This window comes from Typopeltis vanoorti, chromosome 4, assembly GCF_054136105.1.
Source record: "Typopeltis vanoorti isolate ZY-2024b chromosome 4, IOZ_Tvanoo_1.0, whole genome shotgun sequence".
Lineage (NCBI taxonomy): Eukaryota > Metazoa > Arthropoda > Arachnida > Uropygi > Thelyphonidae > Typopeltis > Typopeltis vanoorti.
Genome location: NC_143552.1, coordinates 47,894,079 through 47,910,341, shown reverse-complemented (window position 1 = coordinate 47,910,341; position 16,263 = coordinate 47,894,079). Strand labels below are relative to the sequence as shown.

Sequence of the window (16,263 nt, the reverse complement as noted above, 5' to 3'; positions counted from 1 at the left end):
TGAGTTAAATTTTATTAACAAATATTTTGAACAAAAAATATATCTGCATTAGAAATTTTTTATCAGTTTTTAATGAATGTTTTTCCCCAACAACATTTAGTAAATTCAGCATGCTTCAGCTGAATCATAATTTAGTGCATCCCTGAGTAATAGAAAAGTATATAAGGAGAAATGTATATGCTTTAAACTTTATAAATATTACATATTTTAAGCATATTAAAAAGAAATATTCAATGAAAGAAACTGCAATATGTAAGTAGAAAATTTTGAGATCACCTTCAGTAAAATGTCGCCTGATTATAATGTTAAAATTTTGCTTTCCGTGAAAAGACAGTTTTACTAAACTTATATTGGAAAACAATTAGGCATAAATTATGCTACAGTTAAAAAATTATACCTCTTTTTTCTGCAACATTTTCTAATATTTTCTCTTCTTCTTTCAACTGCTTTTCAAGTGCACTTTCTTTCCTAGCTGAAATAAAAAAAAAAAATGTAATCTTATTTAAAGACAATGATAATTTACTCACTTTGAAATTAAAAAAAAAGAAATATATATATATATATATATATATATTACTCAAACAGAAAGAATGCTATTATATACACACAATACACTAATTAAGAGTATACAAACAGTGAATAAAATCATGAGAATATAACAAGGAATTAGTCATAATTATATTTTATAAGAAATTATTATATTTTTTAAGAAATATAATCATAATTGTAGTTTTTCATACATAAAAAAAAAGAAAGTTATTTCGATGTCGATGGTTTCATAAAATCTAATAGATTCGTCTGACGGCATAATGTCTTTTTTCTTGTCATGCAAAATTTCTTCATAGCAAGCTAATGATTTTTTTATTCCTTGCCATGTGGCTACAATTCGTTCCTCGTTAGAATCTATGTCCTCCAAAATCTGTAAACCTTTCTTTTATGATTGTTCTTACTGTGGATTCCTGTAGATCAAACTTCTTTGCTAGCTCACAAATTTTCATTCTGCCTTCAAAATCCTTAATAATGTTGAGTTTTGTTTCCAAAGTCAATGTTTTTCTTTTCTTGCTAGCAGTAGAAGAATTGGAATTGCTTCTTTTGGATGACATTATTTTTTATGTGATAAAATTTTTATCAAGAACATAACATTAAACAATCGCAAGGTTTGTAGACTATAAAAATTGTGTATGAATGGAGACCGCGTGAAACACATCAGTGCTTGTTCACAGCATGTGCGACACTGGCGAATGCGGCCGGCACCTGAAAGATACGACTAGTGGTGAGGCGTGAAGTGGGATGGGAATACGTCCATATAAGAAACCGCGTAACTCCAGATTCGTGTAAGTCGGGGTATGACTGTATATGGAAAAATAAATATCCTATGGAATTAGTATTTAATTTAGTATGAATACGTGGGGGGGGAAAAAAAGCATAATGTAAGGTGACAGGATAGAGAAACTATTCACAAAATGCTAAAGCTAAATGATCTTGGGACATCATATAAGAGTGAGGTGAAATGCCATCAATAAGAAAGATGAAACACCACCACTCTTTGCATATTGGGCCTAATGTGACCATTGCCATATTTGTCTGTATACTGGTTCAAAGAGCAGGGTTTCTGTTCTCTCATCCCTAATCTTCCAATGTATAGTGTCTGTGTATGATAGCATTAAGGATATACCAAACACAGTATGGTGACCCAGAACCACTCCTCCCCGACATCTCAGAGGGTACAGCAGTAATGCAGTTCTGCAGGCCAGCTGCCAGAAAGAGTACAGGACTGACCCAGATGGTAACACATTAAGGAGGCTTCTTGATGAGTTGAAACATAACTTTCACTGCCATGCCGTGACTGGAAGGAGGATGTCTAATGATATGCAAGAGGCACTGTCAAAGTCATGTAAAGGAATGGAAATTGGACGATCTCCATATAGATTACTTCTTAACATGATTAGGAGCATATTTCCTTCCACAGCATGTTCCCCTTTTGTTTTTCATCATCATCAAATTCCTGCCATGTACCCTCGAGGGGTGTACAGGATATGAGAGTACTACATAAAAAAAAAATTACATCATTACTAACTTCCTATCTACAATTTTCCTCCAAATCAGTCTATTACTTGTCAAGACGCCAACATTATCAGATCTTATATTTCTATCATCTAAGGCACTTTGTACCGTATCAATCCACCTATATCTTGGTCTTCCTCTGGGTCGTTTTGCTGCCAACCTGGCAGAGAACACTTGTTTTGCTAATCTTTCTTCGCCCATTCTGTTTAAGTGACTATACCACCTGAGATTAGCTCTGCTAACACATTCCTGAATGCTGACAATGTCAAGTTCTTTCCTAATATCCTCATTTTTAATATGATATTGCCATTGATGCCATCTGTTCACGCCTATAATCTTTCTCAGGAATCTCATATCTGAGGTCTCTAGTCTTTGGTCAACTGTTTTACTTCTGATCCAGCTCTCAGATCCATACGTTAAAACTGGTTTGAACACTGTCTTGTATACAGCTAATTTAGTGTTCCGACTAATTTCTCTCTTATTCCATATGAATTTATTCAATTGACTTCCCTCCATATCAGCTTTGCTGATTCTGTTGTCTATTTCTATATTTAATTTACCATCTTCACTAAAAATTGTGCCTAAGTAGCTGAAATGTTTAACTTGTTCCACAGGTTCTCCATTCACAACACAGTTCACATTTTCAATGATTCTGCCTATTTTCATTGTCTTTGTCTTTTTATTGCTGACCTTCATACCATATCTATTACAACAGTTATTCAATTTAGTAAGAAAATCTTGCAGACTTGTAGCGGATTTATTTAGAAGTATAACATCATCTGCATAAAGCAAAGAGCTGATATTAACATCTCCAATTTTGATATCATGTTTAATACCACTTTCCTTCATAATGTGATCCATATAGATAATGAATAACAGAGGGGATAATGTACATCCTTCTCTCACACCAGATTTAACATTAAACCATCTTCCTGTACTTCCTTCAATTCTAACTGCTGACTTACAACTCAAATAAAGACTAAGTATTGCTTGATATAATGCCCCATTGACACCATATAACTGCAGCGTATTGAATAGCTTCTCTCTTGGCACCTTGTCATATGCCTTTTCCAAATCGACAAAACTTAAATACAGATCTTTGTTATATTCCTATGCTTTCTCGACAATTTGTCGTAAAGTGAAGATCTGATCCTGACAGCCTCTATTTGGCCTGAATCCAGCTTGTTCTTCACCAAGCTTTACCTCCACGATTCTTCTCAACTGTTTCTCAAGTATACTTGCATAGATTTTGCCAGGAACACTCAGTAGGGAAATACCTCTGTATTTTCCTACTGAGTGTTCTTTTGTTTTTCTCTTCACTAAAATATTAACATGACAGTAAAACTAAATAAATACAGTCACAGCAATTAAAATAAAAATCTCCCCTGCACCCCAACCCCAAAAAAATTAAATTAAAAAAAAATCTTACAAAAAAAAGTTTTTCATTTACTTTACCAACCTGTGTGGTATAAACATCAACCCCCAATGCAGTTATCCTCACCTGATCCGTTTTTGATTCAACTCCAAATTCTGCCACATTCACCAATGCCTATCTTAAATGTCCAAAACTATACCCTGTATGATTCTTCTGCACAAAAGCACTACCTGTACTTTTGTGCAATCTGATATTCCTTGCCAGAGGATGCCTAATCTGGAATTTCCTCTTTCTAATCTTCTGTATCTTAAGATGTCTAGGCCTCATTATTTATCATTCATTTGCTGTCTCTACCATTCACCCAATTCTGAAAATCATTCTAATCTTCTTGACTAAAAAGTCAAGAAGATTTCTTGATTTCCTGCAATCCAAATTCCAAAACAATAAAGTCATCTTCCCTGGTAACAATATTCACAAGTAAACTGGCTCCCTTTTTCCAAATACACTGTCCAAGCTGGAAGAGAGGTAATAAGCAATGAACTAAAGCAAATCATTCATCTCCTAACCAGAATTACAGATAAACCTCTCCACTCATCCAACACACACTGGATTTTTTCTTAACTAGTTCCCCTTCCAGGTATACTTCTGAGTTGACTGCTCCTCTTGGTAACTCAGATCACAATCTCATGCCAAATTTCATACCCTCCTCTATCAGCCATTCACCTTCTGTAACAAGATCACAATAAGTATTTCGATCTAGATAACAGAACCAATGTACAGTGTCTGAACAAGATTTTTACTCCTTTTCATGCTCAGACCACTAGTTCTGTTATCCAGATCCAAATACTTATTGTGATCTTGTAACTGAAGTAAACCATCTTGGGATAAATGCCCTCATTCCCAACTCTGTTCAAATTCACATTCTACATAGAAGTCATGGTTTTTCAAAATAACTGTGTGGACAATCTAAGAAAAGAAAACAGCTTATCATAAGTGGGCTGAAACAAAAACTCCAGCTTCATTTAAGCTTATACTGAAGTCTAAAACACTTGCCACTCCATTAACATGGCTAAGACCAGTGGTGAGCTATAAAGGGCTCATGCGAGCCCTTTGTTAAATTTTTCTCAAATTGGTGAGCCCCTTGTTCTTCTTCTTGTTTAATAATCTTGTAGAACTAGAAAATACCATCATGGAATGTATATATGCTACAATAATTGCTACTTTAAATTCATAAGGATTTTCTGATAACTATATAAAAAATCATCACATTACATTTTGTTCTGATGGAGCTAGTGTAATGTTAGAGATAAATCAGGTGTTGTAATCAAACTTCGACAACAATTTCCCAACATTGTGATTCCCAGCATTGTGTTGCTCATTGTTTACAATTAGCATTAGATGATTCAATAAAAAACATTAAAGAAATAAATCATTTTGAAATATTTATGGATAAATTATATGCTTTTAATCATCAATCACCAAAAAATCAACGAGAATTAAATACGATTGCAAAAGACCTTGGTATCAAAATTTTAAAGATCGGGCACGTGTTTGGAAGCTTTATGAAGCATTTAGCATCGAACGATAAATATAAGGGCTTTTTAAACCGACATCTCAATTTGGAATTTTTAAAAGATCTAGCATTAATGATTGATATCCTACAGGAATTATGATATCTGTCAGAAGAGCTCCACAAAGTCGCAATATAAGGGCTAAGTTACCTTTTTCTTTTTTTTTTTTTTTTGCTTGACGATGCGAGCCCTTTGTTAAAATTTCCATAGCTTACCACTGGCTAAGACTGACTTTGAAAAGGCTAATGTAGAAAACTTGCAATCTTTGCCAATGGTTGCTATGCCTTCTGGTCTCTTACAAAAGCTGAACTTCTGGTACATCTTATTTCCATCTCTTTATCACAAGATAACATTATTGCAACATGATCTAAAGGCAAAGCTGATCCAGCAACAACTCTTGTTATCCAACTCCAGATAAATGACAAGTCATCTCTTCTTTACCTGGAGCATTGCATTGCATGTCTCCTGTGACCTTCACATAAGGAGAATATTGAAATATCTGAAAATCAAAAAAGTTCTGGTCCTGATGGAATCCCATCAATTGTACTCAAGAGAAGCTGCTCAGGAGAGCAGTTTGTTTGATTAATAACTCCTCTCTCACAGACTCTTCAGCCATGACTTACAGAATGGTCAGTTTTCACATTGTGCCACTTCTACAGATATTTCTATGGACACTGTTCAGCAGAACTAGCTTCCATTATGTCCACTACTTTTGCCAAACCTATAGCTACATGAGTGGCTTGTTTTGGCTCTCTTGAGTCATCCTTTTGCAGTCAAATTGATATAAAAGGATGACTCACCAAAGCAAGTCTCACAACCATCTTTCATTCCATCTACCTCAATTCTATTGAATAGTCCTCCCACAGAGTATTTCCTAAAGACCACAACTTTCAGCTCTTTAAGAGGAATATCAATCCATTGCTTTGCTCTTGACTCAAGTCCACACATAGCATTTATTTGCTACAGGCTTTGCAGCCTCTTGTGTGTGTGTGTGGGAGTCAGTTTGATGTCAAATCCAACATCACGCTAAGATAGCTATCTCCCCACTGTTGATCAACATCTATATGGTTCATGGAATGAAACAGAGTTGCATTAAGCTTGATATCAAAATCAAAGATTCGAATTAGCTTTTACTTTATACAGATGTTATATTCCTAAAGTACAAGTCTTAAAGACTAAATTGAATAACTGCTATATCTAATTTGGCATGAAAACCAGTAATAAATAAAACAAACTATGAAAATAAGTAAAATCAAGAAACAACATCAACTGAATTCTCAATGGAGAATCTATAGAACAAGTAAAATATTTTTGAGCTCTTTAGAAACAATTTCTGTGAAGACAAATTACATATGCAAATAGTTAATATAATTTGCAAAATTCTATGGAGGCAACTTAATCTGTGGAATAAAAGTGAAATTAGTCAGAACACTAAACTAACAATATACAAGATACCATTCAAATCAATTTTAACTTATGAACATGAGAGCTGGGTTACAAATAAAACAGCTGTTCAGAAACTAGAGAGCACAGATAAAGAATTCTGAATAAAATTAGAGGAGTGAACAGATAGATCAATGGCAGCTTCATATTAAAAATAAAGACCAAAAAGGAATTTTGTGGTCTTTATTTTTAATGCTAGGATGGTAAGAAAAGAGACCAGAGGAAAACTAAGAACTGATGATAAATGTATCAGATAACTAATTTGATCTTAAATGTTTTTGCAACATAAGCCTCAAACTTTTTTTTTTTTTCATTATTACAAATGTTATTATAAGCACTTTTTGGAAGACTATTCTGATGCAACATTAACTTTCATGGTACCAACACTTAATATTTGATTTTTCACTCATATGCAAAGGCTAAAATTCTGATCACATCATTTGTGATCCCAAGCACCAGTCACCTACAATTTCTGATACTCACCCTCATAATTTTTCCAGCATCCCCCTCCCCCATTTCAGGTTTGGTTACGTTATGTGTGTTATGTTTTCCTATCCGGGTTTTTATTTATTTTTTATTTTTATTTTTTTACATTAGATTCAAGTGCCTGATTTCTTAAACTACCCTTTATTGAAGGCTCACTGTACATGACAAGGGGCATAACTGACTTAATGCACACTTAGGACAGTCTGGCTTTTGTGGGTGAAAAATCCTTTCATATCAAACAAACATTCATGGCAATAAGAATTCAAATTTGGTCCTTTCCAGCACAAGAACAAAATTCATTCATATCATCTATCCATACTATGGGGCACTACAGGAGTACTGCTGAAGTTTCTAAAATAATGGAATGTTTTTAAGACATTCTATTCTGTCCTCAAGACAGATTGAGACCCTTGTGAATAAGAGCCTTCCATTGTTCTCTGTACAAAGCAAACTCTTTCATATGCTAACAGCTTTGAAAGTGCCTCAGTGCCTCAAATACCAGGCAGAGTCTGCTCCTTTTTGCACAATGTGACCAAACCAATGCCAACAGAGTTGATGCATTTTAACTATGTTAAGAATTGTTGAATTAAGGATATTCAAATCTTGCAGCACTTGTGCATTTGTCTTATGTTCTATCCAATGAGTTTTCTGATGATTTTCTTGAAGCATTTCATTTCAAAAGCCAACTGTTTCCTCTCTGCTTCTTTTTTTCAAAATCCAAGTTTCTGTTCCATAGAGAGCTGTTGGTATTATTATACTGTGACATAACTATTTTTTAGAGTTGTAGGAATTTTGTTGTTTTTTAAATCATCAAAATAATTTCTAAATAATTAATTTTGTTTTTTTCTTTTTATATATATATATATATATATATATACACACACACACACACAAATTTTTTTATATTACATATATATATACATACATACATACATACAGGTAACACTCGTATAACGCGGTACTTATACAACACGGTCTACAAATTGTGGTATCCCTTGCTCAACGCGGTCTACAATTTCTAGTACCCATGTTTTTTTTTTTCATATTTTTCACCGTGGGACTTAAAAATCAAATTTTATCTTCGTTAAATTTGTGTCTGCCCGTATCGCGCAAGTAGTTATAAGTATCGAATTTAGTTTTATTGTATCACTGAATGAGGTACTGTACAGAGGGCTTTTGCAGCCTGTGTCATTCTCAACAAATAATACAATTAGAGACAGAATAAAAACAGCACTAACTAATAAATCACATCTCCTCTCTCACAGAAACTACGCTGTATAGACTTAAGCAAAACCATATGTTGCACCGAAACACAGTATCTAACTAAAAACTATTGTCCAATTTTTCAATTATGAAATAAGTGTTTTTTTACTGCATTTGAAATTCTCGAAGTCGTTATGACAGATCACAAAGGCTAACTTAAAATAAAAGACTACCAAGAATTGAAACATGCCATATAATGAATGTGTGAGTTAGCCTGACACCTCAAATGCAAACAAGAAGCCATAAAATTCAACCAAGGGTTGAAACGTTTGTGTGAGTTGAGCCAGTCAGTAATGAGAAGTTCCATCGGAATGATAAATGACACCCTGTTGTGAATGTGTTAAAACTAATAGTGAATGTTGTTATGACAGTTTCAGATGTTATGGAATTCAATTGAAGAGAATTAGCATCTCAACACTTGTCGGTTACTTTTGTCTTTGGGTTGCGCAATCTTTTGTTAATACCGCACCAAAACGTCTTTATAGCTGCTGTCTTGTGTAAAACAAAATTCAGCTTGTACGTATTGTAACAATTAAAAAAACTTGAATAATTTATAAGCATATAAAAGGATATCACCTGTAAATCGTTGACATGCCACCTCTGCCACTAGTGCTATAGGTTCTCCATCTAGGGTTTATTATATAAAGTGGTAATTGTTGAAAATTGTCTTTGTTTTCTGCCAGGAAAGTGCATTTAAAATCATAAGTGTGTTATTCTCAAGCAGAGCAGTTTATTTTCTGGTGAGTTACATACATATGTGATGCTTTTTTTTTTTAATGTAAAAGTTTATTTTTATTGTAATGGTCACTAAAACTGCAATGAAAGGGAAAAAAACCAACATTGAAGAGGAAATTCATTTCTCTCGAAGAAAAAATTAAAATCTTGGATCGGTTGAAAACTGAAGAAAAACCAGGAGTTGTTGCAAGGACTTTGAATTTAAATGAATCAACAATTCGAACAATCAAACAAAATGAACATAAAATCCGACAAAGTGTTATTGCTGGGTCAACGGTAAGTGCAAAGCGTGTTGCTCGTGTTCGCAATATTCTAATAGAAAAATGAAGAAATCTCTAATCATTTGGACAGAAGATTGCACTTAAAAGAAAATTCCTTTGGATGGACATCTTATTAAGCAAAAAGCTGTCAAAGTTTATAAATATTTAAAAGAACTTGATCAAGATTCTTCAGAAGAAATCTCTCAGCATGGATTTTGTGCCAGTAAGGGTTGGTTCTAAAACTTTAAAAAGCGGTTTTCTTTGTATAATATTAAAATCCAGGGAGCATCGGCAGATGTTGAAGCTGCCCAGAAATACCCAGCAGAATTTTTAAAAATCATTGAAGAAGGTGATTATAGTGCAGTTCAATGCAGATGAATCTGGGTTATATTGGAAAAAAATGCCAAAAAGCACCTATATTTCGAAAAATGAAAGATCAGCTCCTGTATTCAAAGTTTCCAAAGATAGAATTACTCTACTGTTTTGTAGTAATGCATTGGTGATTACATGACAAAAACCAATGTTTAGTAACTGATCCGCAAATCCTCGTGCGATGAAAGGGTTTGACAAGTCCACCCTACCTGTTTATTGGCGGGCCAACAAAAAGGCATGGGTTACAGCTAGCATCTTTGAAAATTGGTTTTTCAAGTGTTTTGTACCCAATGTAGAAAGTTACACAAAGAAAAAGAATATGGACTTCAAAATTTTAGATAACGCACCAGGCCACCCAACAAATTTAAGCCATCCGAATATTAAAATAACTTTTTTGCTGCCTAATACTACTTCACTTATTCAACCACTCGACCAAGGAATAATATCAACATTTAAGTCATATTATATTCATCAAACATTCCAATTAATTTTGGAAAAAAATGGAATCTAATCCAAACCTGACACTGCCTCAAGTGTGGAAAGAGTTTTCAATATTGAATTGTGTAAAAATTATTTCTCTGTCCATTAAGGAATTACAACCCTCTATGCTGAATGCTTGCTGGGAAAAAAATATGGCCTGAAGCCGTTCTGGAACAAAATTTCTTACCTCCAGTGGATGGTGAGCTACGTCGAAACATTGCACACATTTTTGTGGAGAGGGATTTTGAGATATGATTGAAAACGAAATTAGTGAATTAACTGATGGAGAAACAGATTTAAAAGAGAAAACAGATTTACAATTAATAGATGGCGTCGAACCAAATGGCAGAGAAAGTTCTGCCGAAGATTCTGATTGTGATGAATCTGTTAAAGAATTCAGTTTAAAGAAATTAGCAGAAGGATTGGACTTGGCAAGAAAGTTAGGAGCTATTTTACGGATAATGATCCCTCAATGGAGCACTCGGGAAAATTCACGAGACAATTGGATATTTGTTTAGTGCCATATTATGAACTTAATAAAAAAAAATTGCAACATAGTGGAAAGCAAAATCTTATTACTGACTTCTTGATGACTAAACCAGCCAAAGTATGCAATGAGAATTATACAAATGATGTCCAAGAGATTTCAAGTGGTGACAACCTCCGGCCACTTAAAGAACATCTACGAAATGTTATTTCTGAAGACTGTGATGACGATTAAAATATGCCCTTTATTTTATTGTGTCTAAAACATTTATGCATTAAGTGCAATGAAATTTATGTACAATTTGTAATTTTTAGAATTTTATACTACGTATTTGTCATAGTTCATGTTTTCTTAACTTACATGAATTACCTGAATTAAATAAAAATATTGTTTTTTTGGATATGTCATTGTTGTTTATATAATTAAAAAAAAAAACGATTTCAGAACCTAACCCTACTTTTTCTATGTGATCTATGTCTTGTATAACACGATTCATATAACACGGCATTTCTAGTCATACGAGGGTTACTTGTGTGTGTGTGTGTGTGTGTGTGTGTGTGTATATATATATACATACATTGGAAAATATATATATATATATATATATATATTTTTTTTTTTTTTATTATATTTTCAAATCATTGTCTCTTTAGCATATTGTGTGAAATGTAACTCAGCTTGTTCTTGTATATTTGTATATATTCCAGATGATGACCTTATTAAGAAGGTAGAAACGTCAGGAAATTAAAAGTTATTTATAACACAGTTGTAAAGTCCATAATTTCTAAAATGAATGAGCTCAATGTATAAAAGTGTTGACATTATGCGATCAACTCTTGTAATGTTTATTGCATTATTATTAAGATCATAATGACAATATCCTATGAATTCAAGTAATCTTTTTTTACTTTTATTCAATTTACTAAATATTTTCAAAATAGTATTGCAAAATCATTTTATTTATAATTTACTGCATCATAAATGTATCATTACTATCATAAATGAATTTCATATTACTTTAGTCAATGAATAAAAACTAATTTTTAATTTATTATCATCCTTTTCACTTATGAAAAAAAGTATCATGAAATAAGGGGAAAAAATCACTTTTTTCTACAATCTCTATCATAGAGTAGTGTAACAATGCATTGAATGACTTGCATTTTGGTACTCCCCCTTATTTTATTTATTTTATTTTTTTGGAATTTTGTATACTCCTTCAAAGATGTTTTCTTTCTGTAATTCTCAAAAAGTCACCCCATCCCTGCTTCTTCCCATTCAAGACAATGAGGAGGAACAAAAAGGTTATGAAAGAAAATGTATAAAGCAATTTTTTAGCTATTTGGAAAGTTATACTCCTATAAACATCTGATAAAAACAAATAACAAGAAGGAATAATTCACATTCCAAAATAAACATTCCAATATACCTTCAGCTTTTTTTTTAAGCTCGTTATGCTGATCCAGCAAGCTGATATTTGACTTCCTTCCATAGTCGTCATCATATTCATCATCCTCCTTTTCTGAACTGGACTTTTTTTCTTCTTCCTGAAGTACTCCACCTAGACGACCTAGTTTTTCTAACTGAAAAATCATATGTAATAAGAACACAGACTCCACAAAATAAATTAACTTTATTTTAAAAACTTATAAACCGATAGCCTAGAAATATGTTTCATCAAATTTGATTATACTGGGTTGGTTGGTTAGTTGGTTCCTTGTGTATGAGGTTCACTTGCCAGGTACTTCATATTTCAGGATTCCATTATTTTACAGTGCTGTCCAGGTTCCCAATATGCAGCCCCATATCAAATTAGATACTTTCTCAGCTTCCACATCCTGATTCCAGATCCTGACCTAAGCAATTTCTTATCTCCAAGCTTCCAATTCTTTAGACTATTTTATTCTATCCTATCATACTCAATTCTTTTCCAGCTTACATCTTGAAGTTCATGACTGAATTTTACTGCATTTTCTCAAGTTGGTTTGCCTGTCTGCAAGATGAAAAACCCACTAAGCTATCCAGGAGGATAAATACTGGTATGTATCAAAATGGCTAACTCAATATCATTGAAAAAAGTCCAATTATTTCAAAGAAAAGTTCCTCATGTCAGCAAGGAGAAACAAACCTAGGCAGGCCTTTTCTTATCAAAAGGTACATTCTTCCAAATATGGATGAATACATACTGGATTGAGTGCAACTTAAATACATTTAAATCAGAGCAAACCACCAATGTTTAGCTTAATATATAATGACTCATACCTCTGTTAAAAATACTGAACATTCAGGGCATTTTTATCGTTATAGCAAATCAAGCCATCCAAAAAGGTTCGTGATTCCACAGCTTAAAAGAACTGGGACTTTTCTATGATACCTGCCAACCCGCACAGACAGAACTAAATATGAAACAGATCAGTGAAATAGGAGGAAAAATCAAGTTAAACCTGATTTATTGTAGAATTTTTGCCCAAGTGTCATCGGCATCTTCAGTACAGGATTATTGAACAGCAATCAAATAATTTTACAAATCTGCAAGTTTTAATGTCGGTATTCTTAAGTTTCTATAATAATAATATAACTATGAAAACAGAAAAACTCATGTTAAAATGTATTTATTGTAGAATTTTTTATATTTATTATGCCAACTCATGGTATTTCAATATTGAAACAAATTGCTAGACTTTCAGAAAGTCTATTTCTAAACAATGTGCTAGATATGGCAAGCTTTTAGTGACATAGGCTAAATACATTACCAGAATCATATTTCTAAAATGTTGTAAGATGGCTCAAGTTATTCTTAAAGAAAATTATAGATCTCCTAAAGCCCATCAGATTTACTCGAGTGCCAGCAGGTCACTACTAAATTGTCAACTTTACAAAGCTAATAATTCTTTAGAGGGGAAATCTATTCTATGAAAATTGCTATAGAATCTGTATTAGTGGCTGAATTTTTTAACATTATTCTTCACATTTTATCAACTTCTTACCAACGTCTTTAATTCTACTTGTGATAATTTCAAGTAGAAATTTGATTCACTCATAAGCCACATTAGAACTAGTACTCATAATGTTGTCTATGACTCAGATAAATTTGTCTTAAATATATCTGGCCATCTACCAGCAAAGGATAACCTTATTGTTTTATCTAAAGGATATGACATTGCCATTTCTCTAAAAAAAAAAAAGGTACTATCTTTTGGATTTTTTTTTCACAGCAGACAGAGGCCTTCAATCATTATCTCTTAAAACAGATAACAGGATTTGGTTCTTCTTCTCTTCAAGGATTAGGCATTTGCCTGTTCTGGCTTCACTGGTCTTTCCATCTTGCAGCCTGGTTTCCTCTCTCTCTTTCCTTTGGTCTATATCTATCCACCTATTTTGGTAGTCTATATATTTCCATCAAATGTGCAAAAATTCTTTATAGTGGTAAGCCTCCTTGTCCTAATGTTTCTTTTTCTGAATTTAAAGCACTGAAATCCTTAACAACCATTTAATTCTTACTAAATCTGAATAGGCCTCTTGCTTCTAATACTACTTGTAGTCAGATAAATAGACTTAATTCTCTTATTGATAATGTTTCTAACTGGAATGAAGAACATAAAACCTTCCACAGTCATCCACTCAGATTATATGATCTACCAAAAGTCAAAAGTTCATAAGCCAGATATTTCTTTAAGATTGGTTGTTGACTGTATAGGATGTCCCACTTATAAGATATCTAAATACTTATCAATTTACTTGCAAAATCTACTTGCATTAAAAAAAAAAAAAAAACTGGATTTTAAAAATAAAATTTGTGATTTTCATCTAGGCCAGTGTTTCTCAACGTGGGGCGTATGCCCCACAAGGGGGGGGGGGGGAATTAGAAAATGTACATGTACATATTTATATTATGCTTTTTCAGAACTTGGCTGACTAGTATGCTAGAGGGGGGGGGACATTAAAATCTTTGAGACTTGAGGTGGGGCATGATCCAAAAAACGTTGAGAAACACTGATCTAGACACTTCCAATGTTATGATGAGCTTAGATATTGTATCCTTGTTTACTAATATTCCTTTATCAGATACCATTGAATTACTTCAAGAATTTTCTGCAGATATAAATTATTGGATTTTGTTATATATTCTGGTTATTTTACCTTTAAAACAAATTTTATTAACAAATTGAAGGAACTGCTATGGGCAGTCCTATTTCTCCTACCATTGCCAACTTCTTCATGGAACACTTTGAACAATGTATCATTGATAACATTTCACCTACACAGTGGAACATGTATGTGGATGATATTTATGCAATTTAGAATGGCTCTTCCTATGAGTTAATAGCAGTTTCTTTCCAAATTAAATGCATTTCGTTCAGGATCCAATTCATTGTAGAAAAAAGAAATAGATAAACCAACATCCTTTTTAGACCAAATTCTCTGTCAATCAGATGAAAGCTTACAATTTTCAATTTTTAGGAAGAAAACTCATACAGGACATTATATCCATGCTGAATCTCACCACCATCCTAGTCAAAAAGCTGGAAACAATTAAGATCTTATTATATCATGCTCATTCTTAATGTTCTTCGGACAAAATTTTACAGAAAAAATTGCAACATATTAAATCCACCTTTTTATGAAATGGTTTTGAGGAGTATTTCATCAAAAATGCATTTGTTATGCAAGTTATGGTATCTCCTCCAATGCAGAAGAAATAATTCATATTCCTATCCCTTACATGCATGGCTCTCAACATATAGCAAAAGTTTTAAAACCACTGAATATTTTTGTTGTCTTTTGCACAAGAAGAAAAATCTTCACATAAGGACAAGCTTCCAACTCTACGTTTTCCAGGGATTTACTTGAAGGAACTGCTATGGGCAGTCCTATTTCTCCTACCATTGCCAACTTCTTCATGGAACACTTTGAACAACGTATCATTGATAACATTTCACCTACACAGTGGAACATATATGTGGATGATATTTATGCAATTTAGAATGGCTCTTCCTATGAGTTATAGCAGTTTCTTTCCAAATTAAATGCATTTTGGACAAACAAGAAGATCTGCCTTTAATTGTCTAGAAGAACGTCTTATATAAAATATCATGAACTTGAATAGTATGATCTTGCTGAGCATACTATTTGCACTAAAACAGAGAATTCAATGGAACAAGGCAAGAGTCCCCCGTAAAAGTAGTTTGCTCAAAGAATGTCTTTATAAAGAAAAGTGTGAAACTTAACTCCACTGTTCTAACCTAAACAGATCCAACAGCCTATGCCTATCCCCTTTACGGGAGATAGGAAAGATTAACAAATTTTAAGTACTGACTTTACTTTGTGTGTGTGTTTTATTTAATTTTATTCATTTATTTTTTTTAAGTCAGTAAATTGACCATTTTAATTCTCTTAAATTAACTATATCCATTATTGTCACTGTCTGTTACTGTTTGATTGCTATTCTGTACTGAAGATACTGATGACACTTATATGAAAAATTGAGAATAAATAAGTTTTAATGCAAGTTTTCCTCTGTTTTTATAGTTATATTATTATTATGCCAACTCACAGTATTCCAATATTGAAAGAGATCACTGAAACATCATATACCACATAAACAAGAACAAACATATGCATCAGAGAGAGAGAGAGAGTGAACTTTTAAGAACATGTTCAAGATGATTCTCAAACTTTCCAAGGTTGTCACAAGAATAACAAAACTTATACTCATTGCTCTTCCAG

The 16,263-nt window shown here is 32.9% G+C and overlaps 1 protein-coding gene across 1 annotated transcript in view; it reads right to left on the bottom strand.

Moving 5' to 3' along the window:
- abs (ATP-dependent RNA helicase abstrakt) overlaps positions 1 to 16,263 on the bottom strand; it is a 222,580-nt gene that overhangs the window by 165,927 nt on the left and 40,390 nt on the right. The window contains exons 3-4 of the mRNA XM_090391777.1: positions 11,966 to 12,119; positions 398 to 472 (exon numbers count right to left, since the gene is read on the bottom strand). Coding sequence (XP_090247903.1) covers positions 398 to 472; positions 11,966 to 12,119 — 229 coding nt within the window. The remainder of the gene's footprint in view (positions 1 to 397; positions 473 to 11,965; positions 12,120 to 16,263) is intronic.